Source organism: Seriola dumerili, unplaced genomic scaffold, assembly GCF_002260705.1.
Source record: "Seriola dumerili isolate Sdu_G_001 unplaced genomic scaffold, Sdu_1.0 BDQW01000301.1, whole genome shotgun sequence".
Taxonomy (NCBI): domain Eukaryota; kingdom Metazoa; phylum Chordata; class Actinopteri; order Carangiformes; family Carangidae; genus Seriola; species Seriola dumerili.
Window position 1 is genome coordinate 680,072 of NW_019174556.1, and position 17,315 is coordinate 697,386.

General features: G+C 40.6%; 1 protein-coding gene across 2 annotated transcripts in view; it reads left to right on the forward strand.

Moving 5' to 3' along the window:
* Window positions 1-14,514, forward strand: part of tbc1d1 (TBC1 domain family member 1) — a 48,394-nt gene extending 33,880 nt beyond the window's left edge. For both annotated transcript variants that reach the window (XM_022758513.1, XM_022758514.1), the window contains exons 13-20: window positions 2,059-2,220; window positions 4,648-4,806; window positions 6,362-6,462; window positions 6,627-6,770; window positions 7,766-7,925; window positions 9,368-9,537; window positions 12,232-12,408; window positions 12,496-14,514. In XM_022758513.1, the coding sequence (XP_022614234.1) occupies window positions 2,059-2,220; window positions 4,648-4,806; window positions 6,362-6,462; window positions 6,627-6,770; window positions 7,766-7,925; window positions 9,368-9,537; window positions 12,232-12,408; window positions 12,496-12,801 (1,379 nt within the window). In that variant the 3' untranslated portion in view covers window positions 12,802-14,514. The remainder of the gene's footprint in view (window positions 1-2,058; window positions 2,221-4,647; window positions 4,807-6,361; window positions 6,463-6,626; window positions 6,771-7,765; window positions 7,926-9,367; window positions 9,538-12,231; window positions 12,409-12,495) is intronic.
* Window positions 14,515-17,315: the final 2,801 nt, after the last annotated feature.

Genomic DNA, 17,315 nt, shown 5'->3' on the forward strand with positions numbered 1-17,315 from the left:
CTTCATCAGTGTGCGTGTGTATCTTTGTCAGCTTTGGGGTGGGGTATCCTGTCCCGTTGTGTGTTAATCATGGGCGGGGTGGTCCGGCAGCAGAAAGGGAGAGAAATGGAGGGAGGGAGGCATTTAGAGAGAGTGTAGAGCGGAGAGATTGAGCACTAGCTGGACCAATGGAGGCCTGAGCCAATCAGCAAGTGATAGACTAGACTCTGCCTGCTCCAGACAGCTGATAAGACAGAGAGCAGAGCCACAGCCTCTCCACCAGCATCTATTCTTACTCTGGGTGTGTCAGCTGTCTGCTCCATCCAAGTTTTCTTCCTTTATTATCCAGGATACGCCCTCCAGGTCACTCCCGCTACTTTTCTAACTTTGATTGCTGAGGCCATGATTTATAGCACTTCATAAGAAGCATTCAGACCTCTTGAGATCTTCTCAATTTATCTTGTGCCAAGTTTTTTTAAAATGTGTTTATTCTGGAGTTGTTTCGTGCAAAGCACCCTACTTGTGCAAGGCATTGAATATGTACATTCTCAGTTTGTTCATTAAAGCTGCAATGCTATAATTGCTCCTGTTCACTTTTTGCACATTTTTCTTGGATCTGTTATACATGCATTGTGTTGGGAAATTCCCCCTGTTGGCTATGCACTGAATTTACCCTGTTTCCTGGAAGGTATTAGTACAGGTTCGAACTGGAAGTGGCCTCCTGTCTCCGTCCTGTCCTGTAGTGATGATATTACTCTGTCCAGCCCTGCCAAGTTGCAGCTGTTCTCTGGGTGTACACCACACATGAGCGGAAAGGGTGGGGACATCCACCAGGGGAAGGAGGGAGAAAAGGAGGAGGGAGAGTGTGGTTGACGGATGAGACAAATGTGGGATTGACTGAGAAAGAATGAGTTGAGTGCTGGCAGAAAACGAGAAAGAGAAGAAGATATGGTCTATGGGTGAAGAGATTAGAGGAGGGAGAGAGGAAGGGTGTTGTCATAAAGAGAGGAACAGCTGAGGGGTGCTGGGTGTGCCCTCACCTTCTTTGATCACTGGTGTCAGAATGTTGTAACGGAATTTATGGTTTGTGTGTGTTTGTGTTTTTGTGTTTAGTTTGTGAGCTCTGTTCATCTGAAAGTCCAGAGCCAGGGTTCCCCACGTGCAATTTGAGATTTAATGTCACAATTATCAATAATAATAAAAACAAGATGTCCAAAGGGTCTCTCTGACATCCCTTTATTTAATCTTTGTCTATATGTTGCTAGTATGTTAAATTACAGTGTGATTGGATCTATTAAAGATGTCATATTACTAGACACACAGTATTCAAGCTGTGAATTCCAGCCACAGGATGTTGTGGAGGGTCAGACGGATGCAGAGCTGAAGCTAACGACCGATATTTCTCCCAGGAGTTAGTAGAGACCAAAACCAGAGCTAAAAGAAGAGTGAAACACAATTGTGGCCAGAAAAGTTTGACATGTTAGCTTAAAAGGTGATGATATGTAATTTCTGTCTTAACAACTTTTTTTGCTGCCCCCAAATAGCCAAATATACTGCAGTTATCTCTCCCACATTACCAGTTGTCTGTTTGAGCTGTTTGCCTCCAAAATTTCCCAAATTATAAACATTGTTATCTTTTTTTTTACTTTTGTCAAAAAGTGCATTTTGTTTGGTAAAACTGTATAAATTCCTTCCTCTGACCTTAGCAGATTTGATTATTGAATACCTGCAGTCACAGTCACGGTCACATTTTCTCCTCAGCACTGTTTTTATTGTTATGACCAGTTAGTTTGCCGCAACACAAGAGTGTGTGGAAGTCACTATTAGTAATGTATGAAAGTGCCTCAGTGCAACAGCTGATGTGAGACGCATGTTTTAAGTGTGAAACCAAACCGAAAGACTAACAAACATGTACAGGGCCTAGTGCATGGCCAGGTGTTCCCACAATATAGCAATGGTGCAGCTGCAGCAGCCCTGCCAAAGGCCTGTAGCTAACACATATACACATCAGAGGACCAAGACAAAGTAAGCTGGGAGTGTCATATTATTGACTTGTATTATCTGTTTCTATATTTGTAGCCTCAGAGAGCGACCTGCAGAACAAGCGTTTGAAGCTGGACTACGAGGAAATCACTCCATGTCTGAAGGAGGTCACTTTGGTGTGGGAGAAGATGCTGGGAACTCCCGGGAGAGCAAAGATCAAATTTGACAAAGAGACCATACATGCTGCTGTTGCACAAGGTAAATATTTGGCTCCACAAACGCATATATCAGTGGGTCTTGGAAATGTTTGTTCTTTTTCAAAATCACCAGGTATTTGCAAATATTGACCAGCGCATAATGTATAAAGCTCCAAAACTGAAAATATGTATTGTAACTTATCTCCTTATCATCGGCCTCGGCCTGAGCTGTTTTCTGAAATATGGCAACAAGAGAGAGCATGAATCCAGTGTTTGGGGTCACAGCGAAGTGGATATTTTCCTTCGACAACTTTACCCCCAGTGTCCATCTCTCATTGTCAGGGCTTTCTGTTCTGTCCATTTTCTGGTATCAGCATGTTCTGCACAAAGGACAGGAAGGTTACCTCCTCTGCCCTCGGCCTCGAAACATAACAGGAGAGTAGAACACACAGAAATGATACTGGCCAGTGAATAACAGTGTTACAACTTAGAGAAGTAGCAGAGTAGAAGATTCTGGCCACACCATCTTATAGGAGGAGGGTAGGAGTAAAGCTGCCAGGTCTCATGTTAAGACATCCTCCTCCTGTGAGCTTTACATGTTCAGTGTTTGATGGTTTGATGTTCTTTTAAAGGCCCAGTGCTGATAGAAGTATGACCAAGTTGATTCATATTCTAATTCATTTTACTTTTATGGCCTGTTTTACATGCCCTTTCTGTCATTACAACATCTAAGGTGCTCTTAAAGGAATAGTTTGATATTTTGGGAAATAGGCTCATCTGCTTTCTGGTGGAGAGATAGATGAGAAGATGAATACTGCTCTGAGGTCTGTCTTAAATATAAGGTTACAGGCTATTGCAGCTGCTGGTTAACTTAGCTTAGCACAAAGACTGGAAATGAAAGAATAGCTAGCTTAGCTCTGTTTAGGGGAAAAAAATGTTGACTTGACACACAAAATGGGAGTCAACTCGTGGTCTTCTTGACTGATGCATAGATTAGTCGACTATTTGGCGGACAGTCATAGCTGTTTCCCCATTTCCAGCCTTTGTGCAAAGCTAAGCTAACCGGCTACAGGCTGTAGCTTCATAATTATATAGACATGAGAATAAGTATTAATTTTGACATCTCACTCTCCACCAGAAAGCAAATAAGTGCATTTCCCAAAACGTAGAACTTTCGCATCAACCTCCAACTTCTGTTGTGAAGCTGCTCAGTGACACAAACACATCAGACTGTGGTTGTACTGGGCGGATTCCAGGTGTGAATGTGCATAAATGAGTGTGAACAGGGTGTTCTGAAGTAGAGAGCATTGCTCTCAGTGAAACTTAAAGGTTAGAAACATCTGTTTCTGTGCTTAAATTCGGCCTCAAATTACTGAAATAAATTGAATTTAATTTGAGCTAACAAAAAAGTAACACTGCTCTATCCCACCACTTGTAATCTGAGAAGTGCACCAGTCAGTAATTGTGTGGTGCACCAGATGTCAGAGTCCATGGGATTAAAACAATGCATAAATCAAAATCCTGAATCTTTGTAATCAGGGAAAATATTTGTGGTATATATCGTAAACACAAACTCTGCTTACTTGGCATTGCATTTAGGATATTTGCCATAGAATTGTATCCCCAAGTTCAAGAATGAATCTACGTGCTCAAGGCAAAATAGTGTAGAACATAGTATCCCCTCACCATTAAGACACATTTCAAACAGCTGTCTGTCAGTGGGGGGTGGAAGTAATAGAATAATGGAATGATAAATTATCAAGTGACATTTTAATTAGAATGTCAGTCAAGTTTATCAAATCATTTGACAATTTAACACTCTATTTTTCAATTCACATACATTTCACCACTTCCATTATTAATTTGTAAGAATTTTCAACCCTTTTTTTTTTCTTTTTTTTTTTTCTTTTTGTTAGTCCCACCCTTGAGGCCACTTTCCTGAAACGATAAGAGGCAATTTTGTGTTGTGAGTGATGAATAATGAATGTAAGACAGTTAAAGTGTTGATTCATGGCTTTGTTTTCATCATATCATGACTTTTTTAATCAAATTGTTTTTAAATGAGTCAAATCACTTGATAATTTATCACTCCATTTTTCATTTCACATCCATTTTTACTGCTCGACTTTTCAGTTCACATGCATGTTCATTACTTCAATGAATTTTTGTTACTTCCACCCCTCATATCTGTCTGCCACGCAGTCAAACTAATTACTGGGGTGATGTCAGGTATTTTTACAGTTGAGGTAAGGCTCCTCTGAGTAGCCTCCTCAGATTCCTGAGATTCGCCACATTTTGAAGTTATAATGTTACATCACCTTAGGATTTTCATAACACGGGTATGTACATTGATGAGTAACATGGTAGAGAGTAGTGTCTGACAAGGTCTGCGCCTGCACAGCTGTCTGGCACAGCAATTTAACATGTTGTACCACCTTTGCACTATCCCACCCCGCCCAACCCCACCTCCTCTACCTCTGTCGTCCAGGTGTCCCGAGACAGCATCGAGGCGAGATCTGGAAGTTTCTTTCTGAACAGTACCTACTCAGGCAGACGATCCCCTCCCGACCTCCTGCCAATCACACTCCATACAAAGAGCTGCTGAAACAGCTCACCTCGCAACAACATGCCATCCTCATCGACCTTGGTAACACACACACACACAGAAAGAGAAATTATTTATGTTTCCAATGCTTTAATTTGAAGCTATTTTGCTTTATGGGATGAAGATGAAACAAAGGTTTTTAAACCCTATACACAAACACACTAATTTTCCTCTCTTCCGTGTGTGTTTACCATCATTCTTTGACTAATTACACAGTGAAAAAGATATAAAATTGCATCATATGAGGTATTAAGTATTTGGTTAGCATTGCAAAAACCCTGTACATAGTACTTTACAGTGTTTAAACCTCATTTTAACACTTTCACCCTCAAATGTTCCCAACACCTTCTACCCAAAACCCCCTCCACACACACACACACACACACACACACACACACACACACACACACACACACACACACACACACACACACACACACACACACACACACACACAGACTCTGTTCCTACACTCCACCCATATAACACCCACATACATACACACATCCACCCACACATCCCTCCCTCTAGCACTTAAACTTATGTGTTTTGCTGTTGACCTTGTGGGTTTCATCTGCTTATTATGTTATTCACTGCGCAGCGATGGTGTGCTGACATGGCCCAAGCTAAAGGTGTCATGTGCTGTAGGATAAAAGCGTACAGTGTTTATGATACTGATGCACCACAGTGTTTTTCAGGTAGAAGACGCATTGCTGCTTTAGGCCATATGCTTCATGTAAAAAAACAAAACAAAAAAAAATACAAACATGCAGACTTTAAGTGAATTAACATAAGTTAGGCAAGAGGCAGGGGGTTTATAATTTAGGGTTGTTAAGTTTAGCACTCCCACACCTTACATTCAAAACACAGAGCAAATGTACACACACACACTTTGCTTCAGGCAGGGGAGGGAGTTGTGGCATTATGTTCACAAACATAAAGCCCCCACAGCACATTCCACATATACGCGCTCACATGGCCGCCATTGTCTTCTCCAAAGCCTCACTGTCACACACTGTAAGTCAAGAACCTCAGTCCCAAAACACACACATCTGCCTATTACCAGCCTGTCTACGTTAAGAATGTGCTTTTACACATCCCAGGTCCTCATTATGTTGTCACTTTTGAAACGTACATGTCGCATCTGCAGTTACATGTTAAGCTTCTTAAGGAGGGTGTGAACTTTGCGTAAAGCCTCATTCATGTGTGTGTGTTTTCATGAACATGTTTGTAAGCATGACTTGGAATGGGTTGCCACATGCTCATGCACCAAGCTCCTTTTCTTTTAACATCAACAGCATAGTGTGAAGACTAGCCGCCTAAGACAAAGTTCAGCAGAGTTTATACTTTGCTCAGACACGTGCACACACCCACAGGCGTTGGTTTTTTATTGTAGTTCTCTCAGATTCTTTCCAGGAGAGTGTCAGACAAAATCATGTAAATCAAATGTATTAAAACTGTGATATTGTGCTTTTAGATGGATATCAGGTTGATATCAGACATCAAAAAGATGTCTAGCCTAGTGTTTCATAATAAATATAAACAGTGCAGATGTTTTGCAATGTAGATAATATCTCTCTCTTTTCTTCTGTCCCAGGTCGCACTTTTCCCACCCATCCATATTTCCAAGCCCAGCTGGGGGCAGGACAGCTGTCTCTGTATAACTTATTGAAAGCCTACTCACTGCTGGACCCTGAGGTATCATTTAATTCATTCATGCTTTCTTCCTTGTGTCACTTTATTTTGAGGTGTCCTTCTCTCCCTCTCTTTTGGGACTAAACTGTCAACTGTCTTTTAGTCTTAAGCTTTTTTCTTCTTCCCTGTGTGTGTAGACATCAAGTTTTTGATTGTTGTTATTGTAGGTGGGCTACTGCCAGGGCCTGTCCTTCATTGCGGGAGTCCTGCTGTTACACATGGGGGAAGAGGATGCCTTCAACATGCTCAAATTTCTGATGTATGACGTCGGGCTTCGTAAACAGTACAGGCCTGACATGATTATCCTGCAGGTAAAATGCCCACACAAACACACAAACAGCCTATTTGTGCCACTTACATAGTACAAAATGATTAAATATGTCACTGTCTATTATCATACTTAAATTACATCAAAGAGAGGTCCATTCATCAATCAGTATATTTATCTCACATGATCTATGTGATATGTGATGCATCTTAGTTCCTCCTTTCTGTTTTCAGAATCACAGTGATCAGTTTACAGCTTCATGTACAAAACAAAGCAACCAATTTAAAGGGTGCCGCATCATTGGTGGAGTTGAGACGTGGTTACCGATGCCTGTTTACATGAGAATTTAGCTGGATTTATACCTGATGTGAGGTTTTAACGGGACCTTTTGCAGGGGTTTTGATTTTTAGTTGAGTGTCTATTTCACTCTTTGATAGAACTACTGATGTACTGTACATGATCAGGCCATATTGTGCTTGAATTATATACTCCACGGTTATTGTTTTTACATTCCTTCATTCGCTTTGTGATAAAGAGTGACGGTGGGAAGATTGTATACTGAAAAGGAGATTATTGCTGTACAATTGTTCTTTTACCTCCTGTGATAAGATGCGTTTCCATCACAGCAACTCTCCCTGTGCAACAGGAACCTTTTGAGGAACTCAGTAGAAGATTTGCAGTGGGGAAATGGCTTCACTAGATGTGTGTTAATGAAAAAGAGTGGATATCTGAGTTTTTCTTAAACATTCTTGATGTTGACTTCAGCCTGCACCAGCATCAGAAACTTGTAGAGGAAAACAGAAGCAGAACATTCATGGTTCTTGCCGTCTCCATATGGTGTCGTGGTGGCCGCCATAGCAGTGACATACTGTATAGTTGCATTTTTGAGCGTAGGCTCTGTAGCTATGCTTTAATTGTACAACAAATTTAACCTTGAAACCATGTTCAAAACCATAAAATCACAAGCTTCACATATGTACACTCAACCACATGCTTCCAGTCAGACCAGTAAGTCTAACTGTGGTGTGTTGATGTCAGATTCAGATGTACCAGTTGTCACGGCTGCTCCATGACTACCACAGGGATCTTTACAGCCATCTAGAGCAGCAGGAGATCGGACCCAGCTTATACGCCACCCCCTGGTTCCTCACCGCCTTTGCCTCACACTTCCCCCTCGGCTTCGTGGCCAGAGTCTTTGGTAAGCTATGAGGACTGTCTATGTATGCGCACTCACGGAACATACTCCCACTCTACTTGGTCACCACACTGTTTCTTCTTCCTAAGAAATGCTCGGCAGTGTAGATTAAGCAAACAAGCAGGATGATGGTGCGTCCACAGAGATGTTTATTTTATCCCCACCCCCTCACCCCCTGGTTAACTTTTCTAATTAGATATTGAACCCAGGGTGGGGGGGGTGGTAGAACACCATGAAAATGAGGAAACTATGATTCAACACTTGGCAAAACGGGACAAAACAGAAAGTAAAGTATATACAAGGAATCTAGTAAATCTGGCAGTTGGGCAAAGAAGATAGGAGTGGAATTGTGTTTTGTTCATGTATAAACGAAAATTTTATGATGACAATCAAAACTTTTCAGTTATTTTGTTCTAAGGGCTTTAATAGTGAGTCATGTAGATGCAGACACAGTTGCGATAAAGTCTTTGTTAGTCAGTTACAGACTATTGTTTTCCTCTGGAGTTGATCTTTTATCACATCACACCCACTTGGTATATGTCCGTTTTTCATGTCTTTGCTTTTCTCTCCCTCATTCCCTCCTTACTGTTGTTTTCATGCCTAATTTCTTACATGGTGCTCAGTCACTGAACCAGACTCACCGGCTCCTCATGCTCATCTGAGCATAACACCATGGGGTGTGCGTGTGCGTGTGCGTGTGCGTGTGCATGTGCGTGTGCGGGTGGGTGGGTTGGTGGGTGGGTGGGGGCATTGGCTGAAGCCTGGAACAAATAAATTGGATAACTAATAATCACACTGGGCTCAGTGTTCAGCATTCCCTCATGTGTTTTCTTAAGTTTCTAGTTTTCCTCTGATTTGCTAATACCTCCNACACACACACACACACACACACACACACACACACACACCAACACACATAAGAGGCCTTTGATGGGTTAGCCAACAGTACACTGTAGCGTGATCGTGGGCTATGCTTGGCTGGAAGGGGGGTGGGTGGGTGGGTGTTGGTGTGTGTGTGTGGGTGTGTGCACATATGTGTGTTTGTGTAAAAGGTCATCATCATAGCACTGTGTATTCTTTGGTATCATACTCCACACCTCAATCCTTAGTCCTTAATCTGTTGTATGATCTCATGCAATGCTGCCCCACCCTGATGCATTCAAAGTACAAACAAATACACACACCTTCTCTGACTCTCCAAATCCACCCTGGCCTATATTTATATTTGCTTAAACCTTTTGTTGATGTCAAAGCATCTATCATTGGAAAACCTTTTAAGTCATCGGTCAACACAGTATGCTCTGCTGTGAGCACCTGTCATTAATTCATTTTACATTACATAATTTTAACAGATGTCACACCAGGGCCTTTTCTAACCTACTATCTCTCTGTTTTATTTGTTTTTCCTCCTCTATAATCTTCGACTCCTCTTTTTTGTCTGTCAGATATGTTGTTCCTGCAGGGGTCAGAGGTCATCTTCAAGGTAGCCTTGAGCCTGCTGGGGAGCCACAAGCCTCTGATCCTGCAGCACGATAGCCTGGAGTCCATCGTGGACTTCATCAAGACCACCCTGCCCAACCTGGGCCTGGTTCAGATGGAGAAAACCATCAACCAGGTTAGAAAAATAGACAGATTTACTCAGAAATGTATGACTGCCTCTTGAATCACTGGACAACCTGACTAGAATACAAAACAAAATCACTCATCTGTCAGAGTCTGTTTCTATCTACCATATCTCATTTATTGTCATTTTGGGGATTATAGTAAAATATTTGAGTTGCATTTCATGTCAGTATTAGGAAACCATGAAAAAACAGATACTGGTTAATTTTTAATAATATAGTTATTAAAAATATAGCTATTTTTCATATTGTCAAAGAATCACATGAAAAGACCAAAACCAACCATGTGTTACTCCATCTCTTGTCGGTTTTCTTTCTTTGGCACCAAAACCCAAACCCATTCATTTCTACCAAAAACATAAATCTATAAAAACAGATAACAAATAGATTTTTTTAAAGCAGGGCATTGTAGTTTTAAACAAATGCTAAACAAACAGGAGTAAATAGTGGATTTAGTTTTTTCAGTTTCCAGTTCAGTTTTTCAGTTCAGTTTTTCAAGATTAAAGGAGTACTCCACTGATTATAATGTAAAGTTATGGGACTAGAAAGAGACAAAGTAAAATGAGACAGATGAATATGGAAGCAGCACAGACAGAAATATCCTGACTTTTATTCTCCATTATGGTTCAAATTCCAAAAACACTGAATTCAAAACCCTAATAATGCGACTTGATGTGACGAGTAAACTGAACTTCATGGTTAGTTGATTCATTTATGCCGAATTAGCTGTTTGCAGTTCCTGTTTGCGATACACCCATGGATGTACAGACAACTATCATTGGGTTACTTTGATACTGAAGAAAGTTCTGCTGTTATAAAGTGCATCTTTATTCTATGATTTCAAAGCTGATTTTTGGACGTTTATTCACACCGGATACTGGCGAGATTGTCGAAAAGTGTAAGTTACTCTAGAAAATATGTGTATCATGTCTGTGTTTTCATATTTGGTAGAATTATGACTTTGTGATTTTTAATGTAATTGTCTCTCACAAAAACCTCAGGCATAGAATAAATAGCTAAATCAGGCTTTGGCTGATGTAGGCACAGACAGTACTTGGAAGTGGATTCATTCATTATTGGTTTTGTTCTTTTCATGGGACTTTGTTAACAGTAAAACAAATATAGAACATCACTAGACTTTTCATTTAACCCAGCATCACATGCAACAATGACTGCTATCTCCTAGCAACTTCATGGGAGGTTGAATGAATTTGCATAGGGTGGATGAGTGGTTAAATAACCTTTTGTGATGTGTTCTGATGTTGTATATCTGATATTCTGCTTGAGTGCCTAACCATTCACAACAGGGATGAGGGCAACTGATGGGTGGAGTGTCAGCAAAGTCATTTAACCTCCACTTCATACATCAGTATTTGTGGTGAAAAAAACACTGACACTAGTCTATGTCAATAACATCAGGGTTGAATGACTCCAATCACCAGCGGAGTCATGATCAGATTGTTCTTATAGGTGAGTCTCGTGTAAGCTGGTGTTATGATAACATTTATCATTAACATGTGGTAATGTAGGATGTATGTTGGCTTCAGATGGGAGGGGCTGACAGAAATAGTTGATGAGTCAAATACATGTACAGAGATGTTATCAAGGTACGCTATAGTTTAGGAAATAATGTGTTTACCATATAATTTGCATGAGATAGCAAGTGGGTGTTGAGCCATGCTAAAGCTTACTGGTATTTTCCCTCCAGTGCCACTTATCCACATCAGAACATCTATACGTTGACTGTGGTGTGACTCAGTTTCACTACAAAAAACAGGGAGTGTACAGGATGTGTGGAGCCTTGTGTGCTCTCTCCATTGTTCGTGTTCTATGATGTAGAAATATAGAACATTCAGGTCCAGGATTACAACTAGTTAATTTGGGTAAATAGTGACATAAGAAGGAAACATTTTAAAGGGAATTTCCAGTTTCAAATGACCTTTTGTTTATAGTTTTGGCCATCGTTCCTATCAGTAATGATAACATTGTACTCCCAAAGTTAAGCTGCTGATATTTGAGAACACGGAAACATCACACAAACAGTCAGATCATCTTACATGTTTTAAACAAATCTGCAGATTAGCCAAACTTATTTTGAAGGGAAAATTATTCCTCTTATTACCTGTCCATTAAAAGACCTTGGCCTTCTGCATTTGTTGTGGTTGTGTAATGAGAAATTATTGCCAAGTATGTTCACTTTAAATTTTATTTCCAAATGAAGTGGGTTGGATAATCTTGATAAACTGGAAAGTAAAGCAAAAACTTGCAATGCATCTTTGCTTTATTAGCAAAAAATAAAAAGTCACATTCAGTGAAGAAAGGTACAGAGACCTGCAAACAAGAAACAAGAATTCCAGGCACTCTGAGTTTCTCACTTTTCCAAGTGCAAATACTGCAGGGCAGACACCAACGTAATTTGTGTCAAAGTAATCGTCAGGGTGTTTGCGTTCAGCTGAACTGTGTTGGTGTCAGCATTGAAATTTAAAATGCTTTTTTGTTTGTTTGTTTGTTTGTTAAATCTGGATAAGCTGTTGGCTAGTTTACAACCTGTTTTATTTTTTCTTGTCCCGTCAGACATGTCATCATGTTCCCACATCTCTCAGCAGTTACTTATGCAAGTACAATGTAACATTGTACAATGTTATCGTAATTGATAGGTAGCTCTGTACACTCTCTGTGTCTGTTAGGTGTGTGAGATGGATGTGTCTAAGCAGCTCCAGGCCTATGAAGTGGAGTACCACGTCCTGCAGGATGAGCTGCTGGACACGCCCCCAACCCTCAACCAACACCAGCGAGCAGCACAGCTGGAAAGGACCAATCAGAGCCTCCGACAGCAGAACCTTGACCTGCTTGAGGAGCTGCAGGTACACACGTGTGAATCACACATAGACAAAAGTTATTGTCTGTGTTGTTTTGTTCATTTTAACCTTCATTTGGTCTTCTCCCATCAGGTGTCCCAGGCTCGTGTGTGCAGCCTGGAGAGTCGAGTGGAGGTTTTGGGCCAGTCGGAGGGCCGACTGAGGGAGCAGGTTTCTGCACTGGAGGAGGAGAAGAATCAGTTGCTGAGCACCGTCACACGCCTCCAGGACCTCCTCACCAGCCTCGGCATACACAACTCCCCTGATGGACACACGCTCTCCTCACCTACTGAAAGACATGCAGCCTCAGCAGCAGCAAAGACAGAAGACAGAAAGGGGCTGGCGAACAGGACTGAGGACCCCCTTCTCCACATGCTTGCTCTTCCAGAGGGTTCGTAACTACAGGCAATAAATTTCCAAACAGTAAGGTCAACCAGAGGAGGAGCCGGCTGTGGAAGACCCAGGAGGAGAGGGTCAAGGGAGACGTCAAGATGACTCCCTACGTCGACCTTTGTCCTCTTCCCAGCTCCAGAATGTTTTAATAAAAAGAGGCGGGACAGAGGAAGTTGGATGTATAACAGGGAGGAGAAGAATAGAAATACAACAAAAAATGGGGATTAGGTTAAGAGAGAAAGAAAAATAAAGGATGGCACCCTTGAGTATTATCCCAAAACATTTCACATGCCCTCTTCCAACTCTCTAATAAATATAAATGAACATGTGATTTGACCAACAATCCCCAAAGTTAGCATGGTCTCACTGGGCCTGTGCTGTAAAAACAAAACAGTTACATTTGCACCTGTATTTGTATGTTTGTGTCTTTGAATGTCTGTGAGTGCTGTCACTCGTGTATTTTATGCTCCGACGAGAAGGTTTTTTTAACTGCGTCGCATGCAAAGAGGCTAAAATAGCCAAAGACTGTCCCTGTCAATGTAAGACGAGCTCAAACAAAGACTCAGATACTCAGATAGTATCCTGAAACATGTTATCGATCACCCTCACACTCCACAGGAGTACAAAGATGAAATGCCTCCAAAGAAGCGTGACAGGAAAGTGAGATGAAGGGACGGGTGAAGAAATAAACTTCATGACAAAGTGTTTTTCTGTTAAAAAGGTTGAATATGATTTAATTTAAATGATGTAAGATCTTGGATGGTGGTGCTCATATTCGGAGGTCAGAGTTGAACTATTTTTTGTTTCCTCCTCCGCTTTTCTAGTCTTCCACAGTGTTTGCTTCCTGATCCTGTATTTTAACTTCATTTAGTTACAGTAGCTTACAGGAAGAGTAACACAATAAATAGAGTCCATTTCACATCCTGTTTTTTTCACCTTTGAATACACTTCAATCTGTCTGTGTAGGAAGGGAAATAGAAAAACAGTTTCAGCAGAAAAACTGTAAAACAGTAGCATTGTTTTTCTCATGAGAGGAACTACACCCTTTTTTTAGAGCCTGATCAATTACTTTAAATTGCTGCAAAACAAACTTATGTCTGAAAGTTCAAACAGGAGACCTCTGCTGTTGAGACAATCTGTCAGCTACAAATCATTTACTGTATTCAACACACTGAATTCATTCAACCCGAGCTGCAGATTGGTGTGTTCCTATGTGAATGTCTAAATGTGTCACTGTGTGTCTGTGTGTTTGTGCACTTCACTGATCAACAAATCTGTTGATTTACACTGTAAAGATACTTTGCTCTTATTCCTGACTCTCATTGCACATGTTTTTGTTTTATTGATTATTGCTATTGTTGTAATGTACTTTAAAATACATTTCATATCCTTTCATCACATCTGAAGCCAGTTTTCTTTTTTTTTTTTGTGCATGCACACAGTATGAACTCACGTCAGGTGTCACACTGTTAGAAATGGTGTAGACTGTGCGCCCTCCTGTCTAAACATGCCACTCAATTTGAATGTTATGGCCTTGATATAAGGTTTCAAGCATGTGGAAATGTACTGTACACAGTACTTAAAACACAGACATGTATTTGTTTTCAGGAACAGCTCCTGAGGTTGTAGGAAAGGCATGTTGGGGCAAGTTGTGGCTCTGTTAGCATGCATGTATGTGTGTACACAACAGAAAAAACCCCAACAGAGGAACATCAGTAAAATCATGCAAATACACAATAAAACATAAGAATTTTTGGTTTTCAATCATGAAAAAAACATATTTGCTATATGTATTTAAAGCTTCAGGATTTTTAATCTTTATACCTTAGTTACCGTGGACATGTGCACGCCACCTGAGAAAATGTTCTGGTTTTTCCAAGTGATTGTGTCTTTTTTATTTATTTATTTATTGGTATGCATGCATTTCCTCGAGATGCACCTCAAAGTAACATGAGGACACAATTGAGCTCCTGGCAAACTGTTTTTCTCCTCACATTCCTAAACGTGTTTGAAGTCCCGTGGGTGCACCCATTAATCAACCAGCTGGTCAGGTTGGAGCTGCCTATTTATCTGGATGTTTCTGTTTATGCAAGTGATCTTTAATAATAACAAAATAACATCCCTGTCATCATCGTTGCTGTCTCCCAATTCCATAGTGATATTTAAAATGTAGTGTTTTTGCATTTGTCGTGCAAGAATCCAACATACATAGAACTCCTCTTATTAATATTTTTATACTGATATTGGATTAAATAGCAACATGCGAAAGTAGTCCCTCATGGAGGTGAACCTAGAAAGAATTATCACTTGACTGCAAACACTGCAGTCTCTATGAGCATGTCAGCTTCTTTTAGCCTATTTTCAGTTTTACAGCCTGCAACTTGCAGTTGTTTTCAGCGCCATATACTACTTGCTCAGCAGCAAACAAAGTTAGCGATTAGCTGGCGAACACAGTGGAGCATTTAGCTGCTAAATGTGAGTTGTTTCCCTGAGGAGTTGGTTGAGACCAAAAACAGAGTTATAAGGAGAGTTAATAACTTAAATGGTTCCCACGCCTTCTGGAAAACCTGGAAAACAGTTGACCTAATTATTTCAACATTATCCTATTTTCGGGCAAAGTCATGTTCAGGATCATGTTGCCATTCAAATGGTTGGCTAGCTTATGGACGACAGTATTTTGAAAAAGCTGCTATCAGTTTTGTTTGACTGTGAACGCACCCTGAGGTCCCATCACATGCCTGCAAGTTGGATGATTTACAACTGAAGAGGAAGAAACTCCAAAGAATGTAAGTTACATTATCCTTTAAATGCACGTAAATCAATGTTGGCCGCTAACTGTGGTAGTTTTATCAGGTTTTTTGATTAACGTATTCTTCCAGACTTGTTTTAAACTGTTGAATAAAGGGTTAGCATGTTTGGTTCAGTTGCTGAAGTTGACGTGCTTGCTAGTTTGTTTTGCCTGTAGCTAAAGGTTTATTGTTTGTGATTCAACTCTGGCGGAGCAAAGGTTTCAAATGTGTGTTGGTTCAATGCTTAGATAATAATAATTATGGAAACGGGTCAATAAAATGAATGGGAGCCCAACTGTATGTTAGTCAAACACCGGCTAAAAACTCGCTCGAATACTCGATTTTGTTAGCGTCACTTCTAACCCAATGCTGCGTTGTTCAGATAAGACAAACCATAATATAACATGAAATGAAGTTGTTGCTATCAATGTGTCATAATTTCATAATCAATTATGCATGTAAGACACGGTTTCATAGATATGTATAGCCAATAAGGCTGCACTTATTTGAAATCAAACATGTTCATGTATGGCGTGGTTCCTGTCTGTCATATGAGCTAGACCACCACTGAAAATGATTTCTAAAAGAGTGGGAACTCTGAACTGAACTTACATTCAGCATGTGGACGGTAACAGGACTCAAAATAAATGCTGCTCCGTATAAGTACTGAATGCGTAACTGTTTGCTAACAAGTTCGTCATTTGAGCTTAAAATGTTATGATAGGCCTACTGTTGTGTCCACAACTTGTTTCCATGGAACCAAAGTGTCCAAAATATAAAAATACATGCACCATCAGAGCCCAGTCATGCTGTGATGCTTTTGAATGCATCTGCCAATCAAACTTGACAAAGATGTAGAACATTTTTCTTTTAGTTTGTTTTCTCTCTCTTACTCTCAGAAATCAAGCCTTTACCCTGCATATTGACTTTTTCTCACTTCTCCAGTGTGAACACATGCAGAGGAACAACAATGGCACAGATTAAATTCTGGTTAGGGACATTCGTTAAATGTCATACAGTAGTTCTCTCTCTTATCCCACATTTCTTGTCTTTATCTTGACTCTCACTTCACTTAATAAAGGCAAAAATGCTAAAAAAAAAAAAAACTAATGCCTGTGACCCCCAACCAGCTCCAGACATGATGTTCTGTAAATTACCTCTGACTTCTTTGTTGAGGAGGGAAAGACAAAAGAGGTATTAACAAAAAATTACATTGTTATTAACCTTAATACCATCATTAATATTGTCAGCGAGCTCTTACGCTAACCACTCTGTGTCAAAGACACAGCTAATGTCTTGATCCAAACCAAACACTTTGTTGAATGTAGATTTCCATGAAGCAGACAGAAAGGGAGTCAAGCTCTTTACATAATATCCAGAAGCTGCACACGCCCTACTGTTCTAATGGGACCGATCAGCAGGTAAACTGCATGACGGCTAAGTATGTGGCCACACCCTGCAGACCACCATAACCACCCTCTCAGAGGCTTGATGCAGCTAATCTGCGATGAGCTCTTGGATTTTCTCTAAACTACATAACTCCTGACCGAGCAGCCCTTCCCATCTCGTGTGTGTCTGTGTTAGAGTCTCAGTAATCATGCAGTGTTGTATCAGCTAAGATTTTGTATAGCGTGTGTGTATTTGTGCACCTGTTGTGTCAGAGCTCCTGCAAGTTGAAAAGGGCACAAACAGGAGCTTCTTGCGTGACTGTGAATGAAACTCTACGTCTGT